The sequence below is a fragment of the Fonsecaea multimorphosa genome, assembly GCF_000836435.1.
Source record: "Fonsecaea multimorphosa CBS 102226 unplaced genomic scaffold supercont1.22, whole genome shotgun sequence".
Taxonomy (NCBI): domain Eukaryota; kingdom Fungi; phylum Ascomycota; class Eurotiomycetes; order Chaetothyriales; family Herpotrichiellaceae; genus Fonsecaea; species Fonsecaea multimorphosa.
The window spans coordinates 418,342-432,658 of record NW_015971656.1 but is presented as its reverse complement, the minus strand read 5'-3'; the positions used below and the strand labels follow the sequence as shown (position 1 = coordinate 432,658).

At 52.3% G+C, this 14,317-nt stretch overlaps 7 protein-coding genes across 7 annotated transcripts; 2 read left to right on the top strand and 5 right to left on the bottom strand.

Annotated features, from left to right (window-relative positions):
- Window positions 1-271: 271 nt before the first annotated feature.
- Window positions 272-1,816, top strand: Z520_09162 (uncharacterized protein; the record flags this gene model as incomplete). The annotated part of the gene is made up of 1 exon (XM_016779657.1): window positions 272-1,816. The coding sequence occupies one exon, from the start codon at window positions 272-274 to the stop codon at window positions 1,814-1,816; it is 1,545 nt and encodes a 514-aa protein (XP_016629368.1).
- Window positions 1,817-2,176: 360 nt separating this feature from the next.
- Window positions 2,177-2,690, bottom strand: Z520_09161 (uncharacterized protein; the record flags this gene model as incomplete). Its single annotated transcript, XM_016779656.1, has 2 exons — window positions 2,177-2,419; window positions 2,502-2,690. 2 exons carry the CDS (start codon window positions 2,688-2,690, stop codon window positions 2,177-2,179), a joined length of 432 nt encoding a protein of 143 aa, XP_016629367.1.
- A 682-nt stretch (window positions 2,691-3,372) lies between these two features.
- Z520_09160 (uncharacterized protein) lies at window positions 3,373-4,179 on the bottom strand (the record flags this gene model as incomplete). Its single annotated transcript, XM_016779655.1, has 1 exon — window positions 3,373-4,179. One exon carries the CDS (start codon window positions 4,177-4,179, stop codon window positions 3,373-3,375), a length of 807 nt encoding a protein of 268 aa, XP_016629366.1.
- Window positions 4,180-5,282: 1,103 nt separating this feature from the next.
- Z520_09159 (uncharacterized protein) lies at window positions 5,283-6,282 on the bottom strand (the record flags this gene model as incomplete). The annotated part of the gene is made up of 3 exons (XM_016779654.1): window positions 5,283-5,866; window positions 5,927-6,050; window positions 6,100-6,282. 3 exons carry the CDS (start codon window positions 6,280-6,282, stop codon window positions 5,283-5,285), a joined length of 891 nt encoding a protein of 296 aa, XP_016629365.1.
- An 894-nt stretch (window positions 6,283-7,176) lies between these two features.
- Z520_09158 (uncharacterized protein) lies at window positions 7,177-8,800 on the bottom strand (the record flags this gene model as incomplete). Its single annotated transcript, XM_016779653.1, has 4 exons — window positions 7,177-7,508; window positions 7,562-7,773; window positions 7,831-8,548; window positions 8,605-8,800. 4 exons carry the CDS (start codon window positions 8,798-8,800, stop codon window positions 7,177-7,179), a joined length of 1,458 nt encoding a protein of 485 aa, XP_016629364.1.
- A 781-nt stretch (window positions 8,801-9,581) lies between these two features.
- On the top strand, window positions 9,582-11,383 carry Z520_09157 (uncharacterized protein; the record flags this gene model as incomplete). The annotated part of the gene is made up of 3 exons (XM_016779652.1): window positions 9,582-9,785; window positions 9,836-10,300; window positions 10,349-11,383. 3 exons carry the CDS (start codon window positions 9,582-9,584, stop codon window positions 11,381-11,383), a joined length of 1,704 nt encoding a protein of 567 aa, XP_016629363.1.
- A 355-nt stretch (window positions 11,384-11,738) lies between these two features.
- Window positions 11,739-14,011, bottom strand: Z520_09156 (uncharacterized protein; the record flags this gene model as incomplete). The annotated part of the gene is made up of 6 exons (XM_016779651.1): window positions 11,739-12,194; window positions 12,261-13,177; window positions 13,227-13,546; window positions 13,609-13,704; window positions 13,774-13,829; window positions 13,904-14,011. The coding sequence occupies 6 exons, from the start codon at window positions 14,009-14,011 to the stop codon at window positions 11,739-11,741; spliced, it is 1,953 nt and encodes a 650-aa protein (XP_016629362.1).
- Between the last annotated feature and the right edge of the window lie 306 nt (window positions 14,012-14,317).

The following is a 14,317-nucleotide window of genomic DNA, read 5'->3' as shown; positions in this document are numbered from 1 at the left end:
AGGGGTGGGCATCCGCGTCTTGGTATCTGTGACTGAATTGGCTCCTGCTTGGGTGACCTGTTGCATCTCCTGACGGGATTCTATCGGTTCTTGATCTTGCCTGAGCCTCGATAGATACAATGGTCTTCGGGCCGGAGACTGATGCCTTTGCCTTCCTTCCTACAGTAGCCGCTTTCCCATATAGATCCGACGGCAGTTCAATTTCTTTTTAACTTGTCACAGGTCACTTGAGTCGGTGTTGCAGCGATTTCCATCTTCCACGCCAATCATCATGATTCAGAAAAATCCAGACGTCGTTGTGGTGGGTGCTGGTCCAACTGGACTTTGGGTGGCTGCGGAACTCACAAGGGCCAAACTCGACGTGGTCATCATCGAAGCGGTAACGACCAGAGACCCACGATCCAGAGCCGTAGGGATGGCAGCTGGCACGCTCGAGACATTTGCGACCCGGGGTGTGGCAGAACAGTTTGTCGATTCTGGAGTCCCGATTTCCTCTGTACATTTCGGCGCTGCCTCCACGCGATTGCAGATTACCGAGGAGCTACTGGGAACAAAATATCCTTACAGCATCTGTATCCCGCAAGTGGTCACCGAGAATATTCTCACCGAGCACTGTGCTGCGATGGGTATGCACATTCGATGGGGACAACGCGTGGTGGGCTTGAGCCAGACAGGGGATGCCGTTACAGTCACTATGGAATCATCCAGTAGCGAGCGCTCTACGGTGACGGCATCTTGGGTCATTGGATGTGACGGCGGCAGGAGTAGTGTCCGCCAGTATGCCGGGATTGAATTCCCAGGGACTTCCAGCACCATAACCGGCTGGTTGGCGGATGTCCTGCTCAAAGACCCTCCAGGCCACCCGGTATCGGTCAGGGGCCCGACCGGATCTCTATTGGTGCAGCGGATGGGCAAAGGCGATTATTATCGCATGGCCGGTGTCGATGTCGAGACGAAGCATTTTCCGACTAGCGCTCCCCCAACACTAGAGCAGATTTGCGGTTGGGCCAAAACACTATACGGCACGGATTTCGGGGCACATTCTCCAGTTTGGCTGTCTCGGTACGGCAATGCAACACGTCTGGCGTCCAGTTTGCGTCACGGCCGAGTCTTCATCGCCGGCGACGCTGCACACCAGTTCTTCCCTGCGGGCGGCCAAGGCATCAACACCGGCTTGCAGGACGCGACCAATCTAGCCTGGAGGATCGCCGCCGTTCGGGCTGGAAGAGTGACAGGAATGTCGGCAGAACAGCTCCTGGATGGCTACAGTACGGAAAGGAGGCTAGCCGCTAGCCAAGTCATTCTCAGCACAGGGGCCGGGTTGTCTGCGTTCATGGCCAGCGAACCCTATGACATCGCTCTGGTCACCGTCTTCTCGGAGGCGTTGGAAGACAAGGGCCTGAATGGTAAATGGGCTCTCCGCATGACAGGCTTCGGGGATCCATTTCCACAGGCTTCGGTGGAGCAAGATCCTCTGATCGAAGCCAGACTTACTCATGTCAAATTCCAAGGCGCCTTTGACAACCTTCACCGACGTATGACAGTGACTAACTTCGTCCTGATCGTGCTAGATCCGGTATTGGAGCAGACAATGAAACAAGCAGTGAAGCCTTGGAAAACATGGATCACCCTCATTTCCTCAGAAGATAAGCCGTCGGCATATGGTGACCAGTGGAAGGGCGTTACGGGTATACTTGTGAGGCCAGATGCCCGAGTGGCATGGGTAGGGAGGTCGTCACCGGACAAGGTAGAGGGCCTCGCGGCTACCATGCAAAGCTATGTTGGTGACGGCGAGCTCATCTCTGCTGTACTCTAACCTCCACCGCCAGCGTTTTCATTGCACTCAGTAGGCCCATGAAAGCTTCTTTGACAGGGAAAAATCTCAAGGTCTATATTACTCCTTTGGCAAGCTGCTGAGTTGCGCCGGGATCTCAAGAGATTAAGATGGCCCAGTAGGCCGTTGTCAGAGATTCCACGTGATCTGAGCACTGGCACTTCGTAACAGATGCTGTATTCAACTAGCTGTAGATTCTCTATAGACAACGACTCGACGCTTAAGGAGAGATAAAGGTCTCTTCCCACCCAAGCTGGGTGGGAGCTGTACTCAGCCCCAAGATATTCGTGACAGCCGTCTCTTACTACAAGGCATCTCTAAAGTCGTCTACCTGTAGTCTTTTCAAGCCGGCGGTATCGCCGCAAAGACAGCCATTTCATACCTCCCGAGAACGAGGTCCTCCACGCCAACGCATGTCCAGGCAGGCTTGTGCTCTCCGAGGGTCTCGCTCGCTACCTTAAACATGGCATTTACAGCGGCGTCATCAAGGCTACCCTTGATGTAGCTCGTAATTTGATAAACAGACGACCAAGCCTGCGTCTTTGTCAATGATGGAGCAGCCGCGAGAATTGCTTTTTCCACGTTCTGTACCACATTGAGTAGTTAGAGAGATATGACAGGGAGATTTTGAGTGGGTAAGTGGCCGTCATCAACCGTTGTCGCATACCTCGAAAGTCAGTCTGATTTGTTGCTCTACACCATCAGCCAAGTTTCCCTCAGCGTCAAGCCCAACGTGACCCGATGTGGCCAGGGTGAGGTAATTTGCCGGCACAACAATCGCGGCAGCAATTGCATAGCGTTTAGTGATGGCTTCGTAGCCAGGGAAGGTGACGGCCTTGAGTGTGACTGGAGTCATCGTGCGGTTCTCAGGGCTGGATGGGAACGAGTCGAGGAGATGCGGTCTGGATGGCACTTCCACAGGGCGAGAGCTTCGTGAAAAAGGTTTCGGAAGGGCTATCCACTGACACAGATCTGGCATGGGGATATGTTCAAGCAGGCAGGCAGAATGATACCACCGAGAGCGCCGACTGAACCTTGTTAGTTGGATCTTTGGACTATCGTTCGGCCCTAACAAGAGCAACTTCTGGGTTCCTGCGAGCAATGTCCAAGGCCACCTATCTCAGTAGCCGCTTTGACCTTCACTGTCAGCCAAGAAAATGCTTACAACGGAGGAAAGTGGAGGTGAAGTCGAATCTCCAGCCACGTGTTCAGTGTCAGTACTTGCTCGAGACGAGCTGTCAAGTAGAGGATTATTAGAGAGGTTTTACCCATTTGAGCCAGCCCATTGGGACACCCAAGGACTGAGGCACCTTGGCCAATTCGTAGGCGTCAGCTTTCGACAACCTGTCATGGGCACGTCGATGGAGGGAAGCACAGGCCTGATGGATCTGAGACTCCAAAGAGTCTCTTCGTCTCGTCTACCTACTTTCAATCTGCGGGACTAGATTCTGGCCCGGATCCGTAGTCATCGACAAAAATACATTTGACTTCATCTGACTACATGATAGATATGAATTCGCTCTCCTAAAGCCTCTATTTCAGGTCTTTCGCATGGCTTGGCGCGTCCAGTATTCAAATGTGGCGCCTACAAGTCTGGATTGCAAAAGGTAATCGTGTGCTTCGCTGCCCATGTCTGATCTTAGGGGAGACAGCTTGCCAAATGGCCGCGCCCGAACTTGGGTGCGAGCAGCCCGTTCCAGATAGACTGCTAGGTAGGTCGCTTCTTGAATGGAGACGCCTGCGGTCAGGAACCCATGGTGGGCCAGGACGATGGACTTTTTCTGTCCTAATGCCCCGGCAATGATGACCCCCTCCTGATCTGCGATCGGTACGCCGGGCCACTCGGAGAGAAAAGCACAGTCGTCGTGGAATGGCGTCATGTCCATTTGAGCGACGACAAGGGGTTCGCCCGCCGCGACAAGGGCCGAGACCCACGGCGAATGTGTGTGGATGATACATTGGACGTCCTGCCTCGCAGCATATACCCAAAGGTGGAAGCGCGTGGCTGGGTTGGCCATCCCCGTGCCAGAGGTCGTTTGAAGGTCGCCACCCACTTCGATGAAGTCGCCGGGTTCAGCTTCGTCCCAGCCGACGCCGAACCGAAGTGTCCAGTACCGCCCTTCATGATCCGGGGAGCGAGCGGTGATCTGTCCGGCGAGCCCAGCATCTTCCTGACGCATAGCAATCAAACGGCAAGCACAAGCCAAGGTCTCCTGTAACGTACGGCTTTCAAGTTTCAGATGCTCCTCCATCTCTTCTGTAGCACGATCGCCAAAGTAGCTTTTGGGTCGCAATTGACCGTGTTCTCCATTCGCTAGGGCCTCAGTCGCTGAAGTATCCTCCATCGTGTCAAACTCAGTCGGCTCGAAATGGTATGCCGCTCCAGCTCCGGTCTAAAAAGTCGAAAGCGCTCTTTCAGGGAGATACTGGATAGAATATCCTTTGATGCGTCGTTTTCCGATTCAATAAAACTCCAGACTGATATAGAATGCCCCATACGACTGCAAAATAGGATCACATATAAAATTCAAGATATAACAGCTCCGTAGTATTTATTCATTTATTAAACAGATGCAGCCATATAGAACGCCGTGTATCTGGCTTGTGCCTTCGGTGCTCTCGGCACTCTTCAACTCTAGTAACAGATTCTCATCCGTGTTGACAAGGGTCCTCGGCTATTACGATACAGCTACGGATCAATTTTTTGCCTTGTGAAATAACGGTGACAGTTCGTAAATTCTCTACGCTAGAATGAGGACAGCCATAGGCCCATTTATGGCGTCCCCGCCTCGCGGCTTTGGATCTTTCACACCTTGGCAACCACTCCCTGCCTGTTGGGAAGGGCATATGGAACTGAAATCACGGCCATAAAGACATATCAGAGCGCTTTATCATTCTTTCCGGCTCTTTATCTCTTGTCTTGTACTATATTTCCAAGGGTCCCCCTTTCGTTGTATGCTTTCGAAGCCCTTCGAAGAAGTCTTCTAGCCTTGGTCCCTAACATCGGCCATGAGGCAGTCTGCTTCAAGAGACCAAGTGCGGCAAGCAAGACCCGAATATCCCGAGACGGCCGAGCCTGTCAATGTGGAGTTGGCCAAAAGATAAGCCCAGGCTTTCCCGTTTCCATGTATGCATTGCCACTGGGCTCACCCAGCGCTCTTACAAGGCGCGGCTCTGTGAGTGTTTGCGATTGCGGCATCACGGGTCTAGAATACCGCCACTAAAGTTGACCGCACAAACCCCAGAACTCATTCTACCCATCTAGTCCTCCAAAGATCTCCAAAGAGTTCAATTAGCACCGCAAAGAGCGATTTCCGGCATAGCGTAAAAGTCAGGGGAAGACAAGGCAGTGTTCTCCACGTCTTAAGACCGTGACTTTGGCTCCTACCATGATCTTGCCGCCTATCAATTCACCAATGAGCACATGTTTCACGGGACGCCATTAGAGTTAAGGCCCGGACACCGGCTTACCAGGCTTGTGATGCGTAGCCATCATACCAAATATGGCGGATTTACCCCAAACGGGGCTCGGATCTGACTGATGATTTTTTTTCAGCCACGAGGTTGGTTGGCACAGTCTATCGATCTTTCCAGCCTCGGGGTCCACGTTGGGAACTTGACATCTCGGTTGGCGGCAGGTAACGGAGATTCTTCCCACTCCTTCTACGTAGATCAACTTCCAGTTCTCCTCATCCCAAGGCTCTGTAATGCCCTGAAGGATGAAACTTGCTCGAAACCGATCCGCCGCGACCGCGACACCCATCTCGGTCGACAGCGTTGACAGGCTTTCTTCCGTCACAAAATGGATCGGCGCGTTATCCGTGCAGGCGGTGACGATTCTACGCGGCCATAGAAACCCGCTCCAGTCCATGTCCCACCTCTCAAGCGGATTGCCGTGTACGACCCGGTTGGCATCACGGTAGACAAGCCGACAATCTTTACCCATGAAAGAAGTAAAGAAGCCGGCAAAGGAGTCGCCCATGTCCAGCATGTTGGTATCCTCGGGAATAAAGGGCAACTCTGTAGGGAGCACTTGTAACGTATCCGTGCTTTTCATAACAGGTCAGCGCTTGCGGGAGAACGATGGGGTACGTTCAACGCCGTACGATGGCTCCAGAGGAAGTTCGATCGACAACTCATTGTCCGAGTCGGTCACTCTCACGGCCCTTTTGCCAGTGCCATCCTCGATCAGGATTGATTGATGCAATTTTGCCATCTGAGTAGCCCTGTCAGTATCGGCATGTCTGGACTGCATAGATTTTGACCTTTGGATATCGCTTCTGGCTCATGGACTTGAAGCGACCGGGCGTCTTTCTGACCGGCTCAACAATCATATAGATCCGGTCATACTTCAAGCCAAACTCGTCGATGTCAGCGCTCTGTACCTGGATGCCTCGGCAGCTCTTGACAGGATAGATCCAAATGCCGGTGACCTTAGCTGACACCATCTTTGCTAGGGGATGCACGTTGCAAGGGTGTCCCTTTCAGCAAGAGGGGGTGACTTTGATGAGCGAGGGAGAAAGGTTTGCTCAGGAGCTTGCATGCACGTTACCAGACCTATTATACCGTACCCTCATTTCGGTCTTGAAATAGTGATTGATCGGTGGATGATAGAGCGCAAAGCCCGAGACGTCCGAAGGTAATGTGACCTTATCGTGGTTTTTACGGATTAGATGCCATCTAAATTTGTTTTTCCTGGATCTACTGATAGACCTCCAGATCGAAATGGAAACAAGCTATGGTACAGGGCAAAAGAACAATGGGAGCGGGCGCATACCCCGGCACGTCAAAGCACACTCGTCTGATTTTGCTAAATAAGCTAACTAAAGACGCACATAACCGTTCGAAGCTAGCCAGAAGATGACTGGGGAGGTTCGACAATTCAAGATACCGAGATCTGTAGGACGTAGATATCCTAATCCTAATCCTCAACCTAGCGATGAGGGATTCTACTCCTGATTCTAATCCTAGCTAATCCTTATACACCAACTAGAAACGGACTAGAGGATATTCAGTCACGGAGAAGTCACGTGAACTCTACATGATCAACACCTATGTGACTAGGTATACTAGTCTATTTCTAGCTAGTTTAGTGTACTAAGCCTTGCTTAGTAAGGTCTAGTTAAGATTCTACCTAATCCCTCGAGACCTTTGGGATCCTAATCTTGAGGATGCTAGTCCGACTAGGATTAGGACTAGTTGGGATTAGCTCATTGGCAACGCTGGAACTTCAAAACAGTGCGTACGCGAAGGAGTTCTGTTGTTAAACTCGCTGCGAATGAATCTCTGTGCCATTGAACGGGGTTGAGATGTCCAGTAAGCGCAACTGAGCGGATACTCGTTCACATCGTGTATTGGAAATGGAGGCCTTTGTCACCAGACTTGCCATTCTCTGTCGCTCCTTGGGCGAGCATCTCGGCCTTCTTATCGCTTCTTGACTTGAGAATGAAGTAGATTGCCATGATGCCGACGAGCGCGAGGACCTCCATGCCCAACGAGACAGCGTTTCCTTTGATGTACCTAGGGCTGTCGGAGGCTGGGTAAATTTCGGACGACACGAGACCGGAGGTACTGGAAATTGAAGCAAAGAGCGGCAAGGCAACCGACCGCTTGTAGTCCGGGGCAAAATTGTTCGAAGCCCAAGTGAGCAATAGGCAGTTGAACGGATATATCCCTGCAGAACAGACGTGAGTCACTTCGGCAGATAAGAAGACCACCAGGACATACCAGCGCCAACCATAAACATGGCAAAGTAGCCAGCCGCGCCGTTTGGTGTAGCAAGAATGATGATATAGCCGATAATGACCACTGCAGGAATGCACATCAAGAAATATGACCGGTGCTTGTACTTATCAGAGAGAGTACAGACCGTAATGATGACAATGGTTGCCAAGGCGTAGACAGGAATCGAGAGGTAATTTGCTTGCAGCGATGTATATCTGCATTAAGTCTTCAGCAACGCGCCCAGATCTCCTATCTGTGTGGGAAAGACTTACCCGAGGCCCAGAAGGATCGTTGGGAGGAAAGTGGCAAAACCAGTTGCTGGAATGCTCGCACAGAACAAGCATATGGCCGCCACGTAGACATGGATGTCGGAGAAGGCCATCGAGACATACTTCCAGGAAAAGTCGTCACCACCCGAGTAGGAGGCATCGCGTGCTCTCCTCGCGCGCATGACCTCACGTTCCTCCTCGGTGAGAAACCAGGCTTCCCCAGCACTTTTGGGCAGAGAAAGCCAACCCAAGCTACAGACCACGAACGAGACGGCGCCTTCGATGATGAAAAGCCAGCGCCATGCGGCGATGCCGAGTTGGCTCCCCATTGTCTGGATGCCGTAGGCAATGAGGCCGCCAAAGGCACCAGAGCAGGTGACAGCATAGTACAGCACACCCACCCTGCGTGCTTGTTGCTCACGAGAATAGACCATTGTAATGATAAACGTAAGACAGCAAAGGAGTCCTGCTTCAAAGAGGCCCAAGAGGAGCCGGACGGTGATCGCCTGACCATAGTTCTGAATAAAACCGGTGCCCAGAGTGACAAGGCTCCAGCCGCCCATAGCGACGGCCAACACTTTGTGCCCGCCAAATCGCTTTACGCACATGACCCAAGGAATGTCGAAAACAATGTATGTGACGTAAAAGATCATGACAATGTAGTTGAACTGGTGCCCATGAAAGTTGAGGTCAGTCTTCAGCCCGAAGACGACGGCGTTTCCTGAGATCTGGTGTCAGTGACAACTATCACGCACAATGTGGTGCGTTCACATGTACCAATGTTTGCACGATCAAGGTAAGCTATCAGCATGATGAGAGCCATCTGTGGAAGAACGAGTCTATCGAATTTCTTGATCGCCCTCTTCTCGATGTCGGGGTCAACAAAGACCTCGGTGACGCCGACCTCATGTTGGCCGCCCTTCGTAGCAGCCGACTCAACGGGAGACGTCTCTTTGCTAAGTATGGTATCCATGGCGAGCGAGTTGACTCAGGAAGTGATGTGAAGTGTCGACAGAACTGCTTGAAGAAGCAACTTGCTGAACGAGGAGGTGGCTGCTACTGCCGTCTTTTCACACTGAAACTTCCACCTCTTTCGCAGGACTTCACGGCATTTTAGAGCTCTAGCAAGTCAGAGTTCGAAGCCCCTTTAGCGGCTGTCCGAGATAGCTTCGGTGAGTTCATTTCCAGATCGATCCGTATCTGACAGCTCGTAGAAGCAGCCAGTAACAGACAAATCTTGCTCGCTGTTCGGCTCTATCAGTGGCTAGCGCCAGAGATTACAAGCCGTCGCCACAACCCAAAGCTTGTTTAGAACAAGGTATTTCGAGATGGGCTCCCCAGGCACGTTTACGCACTAGCCATCTGTACTTTATCTCGGCTCTCTCGGTCGACTCGCTTCTCTCGGTATTCCCCAGCGAACCCAAGCCCAAGGCGAGAGAACCGATAAATCCGTTCGTCCTGTCGCACGACCACCTCACATCGGACCAGTTAGTCCGCTGAGATCTGGAACCATCTCTGCAAAGACCGCATCCGCCATTGATCCTGACGACTCACCAGTCATGCCGAATTCCACAGGGCAAGTGCGAGCCCTGAGCGCGCGAGAAGGCAGACATGGGCGTTCCTGCTCGCTGTGTTATCAACGCAAGGTGAAGTGCAATCGCACCGATCCATGCCTGAACTGCACCGTCGCTGCAGCCCCATGTATCTACCCCAGCGGCCGAATCCGGCGGCGGCGGCTCAAGAAAGCTCAATCGATGAATCCCTCCAGGGCTGCAACGCCCAGTGCGAATGGCACGCCAAACGCGCAAGCCTCGTTCTTGTCAGATAGCCAAGCTAGCTGCAGCCCATCCTCAGCGACCACCAGCAAGAGTGAAGCCTGTAACGGACGCCTGCTCAGAGATGGGGACGGTAATTGTCGCCTGATCTCTGCTACCTTCTGGGCCCGCCTTCCTCGAGAGGTAAGCGAAGACCCATTGGTTTCTGGACCGCTAATTTACCCTATGGCTAGGTCGAAGACCTTGGTCAAGTCCTGGCCGACGGTCTCCGAAACGATCAGGGTCAGCACATATCCACCTTCAGCTCCGACCGAGTGATACGCGACCAGATAAGATGTTCGTCTGAGTGGAAGCCGTTACTTCAACCCACCAGAAGTGGTTTGCGCAGGTTATGGAGCATCTATCTCGAAAACGTCGACCCCATCATAAGAGTAATTCATAGACCGACTGTGAAACGGGTCGTTGATCAAGCGGTTTTCGATGGCGGCGTCACTGGCAAAGGATGGAACGCGCTTGTACTCGCAATCAGTTTTGCCGCTGTCGCCAGTCTCGAACCAAAGGATATACCAGCGGTGGTAGGGGATGATACCGAGGCACTCTACACATCTTACAAGGCCGCCACGGAGCAGGCCCTCAAAGAGGCCAACTTCATCGAAACGCATGACCTACGAGTCCTGCAGGCGTTTGTCATTCTACTAGTAAGTGATCCCCTTATCGAATGAGCTTCCACTCACATGGTGATTTAGAGTTGCGTAAGAAGGCAGAATACCCGGGCCGTCCTCACACTTACAGGTCTTGCTCTCAGTATTGCCAGAGCCATGGGACTACATAGAGACGGCAGCCACTTCAAATTCTCCCCGTTCGAGACCGAGATGCGACGCCGAATCTGGTGGCAGATTTGTATGCTTGACTATCGGGCCTCTGAGGACCACGGATGCGACGCCAGTATCTTCCCCGTGTCCTTTGATACAGAACTACCGCTGAACGTCAACGACGCCGACATACATCCCGACAGCTCAGAAATACTTTCAAAAGCCGGCTGCAGCGAAATGACGTTTGCGCTGATTCGTTTCGAGAGCTGGATGACTCATACTGCCTTGACTTCTTCGACTGACATGCCTAGACTCTCAAGGATGGTGGAGAGCGAAGACAAAGACATGATTCTCCAAACCTTTGAAAAGACTTTACGGGACCGATATCTGAATGCTTGTGAGCGTGAGCTATCCGAACCCCTGAATCGATTGTGCTCCATGGTCGGAAACGTCCTTACGGCGAAACTGAGGATCGTTGCCAATCACCCGACACAGTACACGGCTATGGCGCAGGACTCGACCGTTGTATGCGCCGAGCAAAAGGCGCAGTTTGTCAACGCGCTCGATATTCTCGCTCTCCATGAAGAGGTGAAGCTCGATCCCGGGTTAACCTGCTGGCAGTGGTACTTTTCCGTTCACAAGCAGTGGCACGTCACTGTGCTGATCCTACGGACCCTGTGCTTCTGGACAGAGGGTGACGAGGCCGAGAGAGCATGGGATATCATCGACCGCCATTTCTCTTCACAGACAGACCCAAAGTCAGCTAATATGTGGAAACCACTATGGCGCTTGAAAGAGTACGCGGCCAAGGTCCGGGCAGAGCGTAAAGGTGAGTGGTCGAAGAGCCCAGGAGTCCTCGATGATATTCTTGACCTCGACCTTTATATGGGCTCATGGGACCCTTCTTCAGAGGCAGATGATACATGGCACGATAGCGGATCTCTAGAGACTTGGTTCTCTAGTACTTGATATATCCAGGATTTATAGCTGAATATTAGTAGTGCAATTCCGCATGTCTCTACACAGATAATCATGCTATGACGGACATTGGTATGAATCCACACCTTTCTCCACTTATATACGTTGATGACCGTGACACCGAGGAGTTTCGTTATCTGTTGTGATCAACGCTACACAGACAGACATGTCTGTCGACAATGTCAGCCGACATGTACACGCCACTAACCCTGACTGGGGCGCGGCCGGGGTGAGTATAGGGTGGCACCACCCTGGGCCCGATCGGGGGTACGCCGCCTGTAGGTTTCCCTCACATTGGCAGATATTCATTAGGTATAATTACGAGCTGGCTGCTGGCTATTGGCTGTCAGGTTGACTGCCCTGAAAGCCACCAATCATCCAGACTTCCAGCCAAATCCTGCCCTTGCGCAAAATAACTTTGTGCCGGAATGGAAACCCCCTCATTCCTAAAGTCCACGTTGCGAATATCCGTCTCTAGAAGGGAGTCGTGAGGAGGCAGCGCAGCCGTGGACTCGGCATCTTCTGCGGCCCGTGGTGATGCACCGTGGTGGCTGAGGCGAGTGGGTTGGGGTAGAAGTCGACTGCGAAGGATTTCTCCGGAGGAAGACGATTGGCGATGAGACATGAGAGAAGCACCGAAGTAACTACCTGCATTTTGGGGGAGTTCGCTCACAAAGGAGGACTCGATAATCTCCCAGAACAGGCTCAGGTCGATAAAGATGCGGGAATCTGGAGGCCTCTGAGATGCGGAAGCATGGAAAGAGGTTGACACCACTTTTTCGAACTCTTCGATCTTATCCGCCTGTCCGACGTGTCAGATAGTATTCAAGCATCATGCGAGGATGACGAAAAGCGGGAGGACACCTACAAGTTGGTTGATATACGGCCAGAATGAGCCCAAATCTCGAACAAATGAGACGCACTTTCTGAAGCTGGCCTGCTTCTTTGTCTTCACCTCATTGTCGCCGGAGAAACTTTGCTGCAGATAGATTGTGCCAGCAATGGCTGCGCAGTGCGCCAAAAATGGGTCGGACAGCTGGAATTCTTTCCTCTGGCACAAGTCCAGCACGTGTATGATCCACTCTGTGTGACTTTCCGTGAGATCAGCCGTGTGTTGAAGGAAGACCTCCGGTAGCATCGTGACCCTGAAGTTTCTCAGGCGGAGAAACAATAGAAGCGGATGATTGAGCAGACAGAGGATGGTGTGGTAAAGAGTTTGGAGCAAGATCCACGAGGCCCAGAAGTCACGATGTTTGTCGAGCTGATGGCAGTCTTGATCCTGAAACCGTGATGGCCGAAATCGATACTTGTACGGCAACCGTGTCTCGAGATCCATCAGTTCCGCGGTGATCTGTGAATACTCTGACTGCGGTGACCATGCAGGAAGCGTACTAACGTTTCCACGTCTGTTTGCAAACCTGGCAGCTCTCTGCCACACTTGGCTCATCTGCACAACGTACGCGAAGATGCCGAGGTCAGAGGGTTCATTAGCGGAATGCGGCACGTCTGGCTGCTCCAAGGCTGCATCAGTCATTTGAGAGCTTGTACCTGCTGGGGGGTCAGGTCTTTGGGGAAACCTCGGTGTCCTTTCATCCTGAACAAATGAAAAAGTGCTGATAGAAACCCCGTAGAGATTCCTTAGAAGCAGTAGGCTCCAGTAGCACCGCCGTCGCTCGTCGTCAACACGGTCATAGTCAAGTCTCCTCTGCTCCGAAGACAATCCTGAGGATGAAACGAGGTCCATTGCTAGCGACATATAGGTGCTTGCTCGTGGAGTGTTTCCATCTGGGGACTGTCAGCAACCGCGGCAAAAGTACTGTCACAGTAGACTTACTATTGAACTCCCCTAGGCTCAGAAGGCATAATGCTTGGATCGTGGACAATTCGATAGGCCCATGTGTGACCCGATGCATTACCAACTCTCTTGCCTGAGTTACCCGACTTTCGAACCTGCGTGATGGATCCATTTGGTTGTCTCCGGGAATATCTGGGTCAAAGCGCGACGCCAGTGCTAGCATCGCTAGTATTAGCTCTGGATCTCGCGAGCTGAAAGTGGTCGTCAGGACCTCAGAGGAGAACAGTGGAAGTGGCTGGCAATTGCAATACTTGAGGTACAGCTGGACGAAATGCCCGACGACATTCCAAGGCGGAAGTCTGCGTGTGACGTGGACTGAGTATGAGCTGAACCAGAGGGTGATTGGCTCAAATTAGCATACCTGTTGTACGGAGATAAATCCGAGATCCGCATGTCGAGATCAGTAGGCGTTGGAGCAGATTGAGGCACTGTCGATGGAACGGGCTGTGCTACTGAACTAGGCTGACGATTCCTCATCGCAGTTAGTGTTCCCATGCATCATTTACTCTCGAGATTCGCAACGTACTCCAAGATCTTCCGCATTTCGGCCACTTGTGCTTCGAGGGCGCCCAGTCTGTCGCCCTATGATCCGCAGGTCAGCACGTCAGTCTCCAGGAACCTCAAGCCGCATGTTGCAGGCGGGAGCACTTGTTTACCGTGGCGTGAACATCTTGAGGCAGAAGATAAGGAGCAAATTGTGTCGTTTCTGTATTCCTTAAGTAAGCCTTGAGGGGCCATTGAGTGTTGATCGGGCCAAGCACCATAGACACAATCCTTTCTAAGTCGCGCGCAAAGAGCGCAGACTGGCCTCTCGCCCGTACATCTTGTCTTTTTGCGGCTTTGGATATGGATGAGCGAAAGTGGTTCGCCATCTAGTCACGGCTCGCATGAGCTTACCGGCATGGCTCACAAGCCTGACGCGTTCGTTTGACGGATGTCTGTGCCTCGTCCATGACCAACGGATCGTCAAAGTAGCAATCAATAGGTGGACGATTCGATGAACAGCCCCAAAAAGAACCGTCTGATTATCAACTGCTGCGTCAGGACGACCAACGAGCATTGGCTCCGAC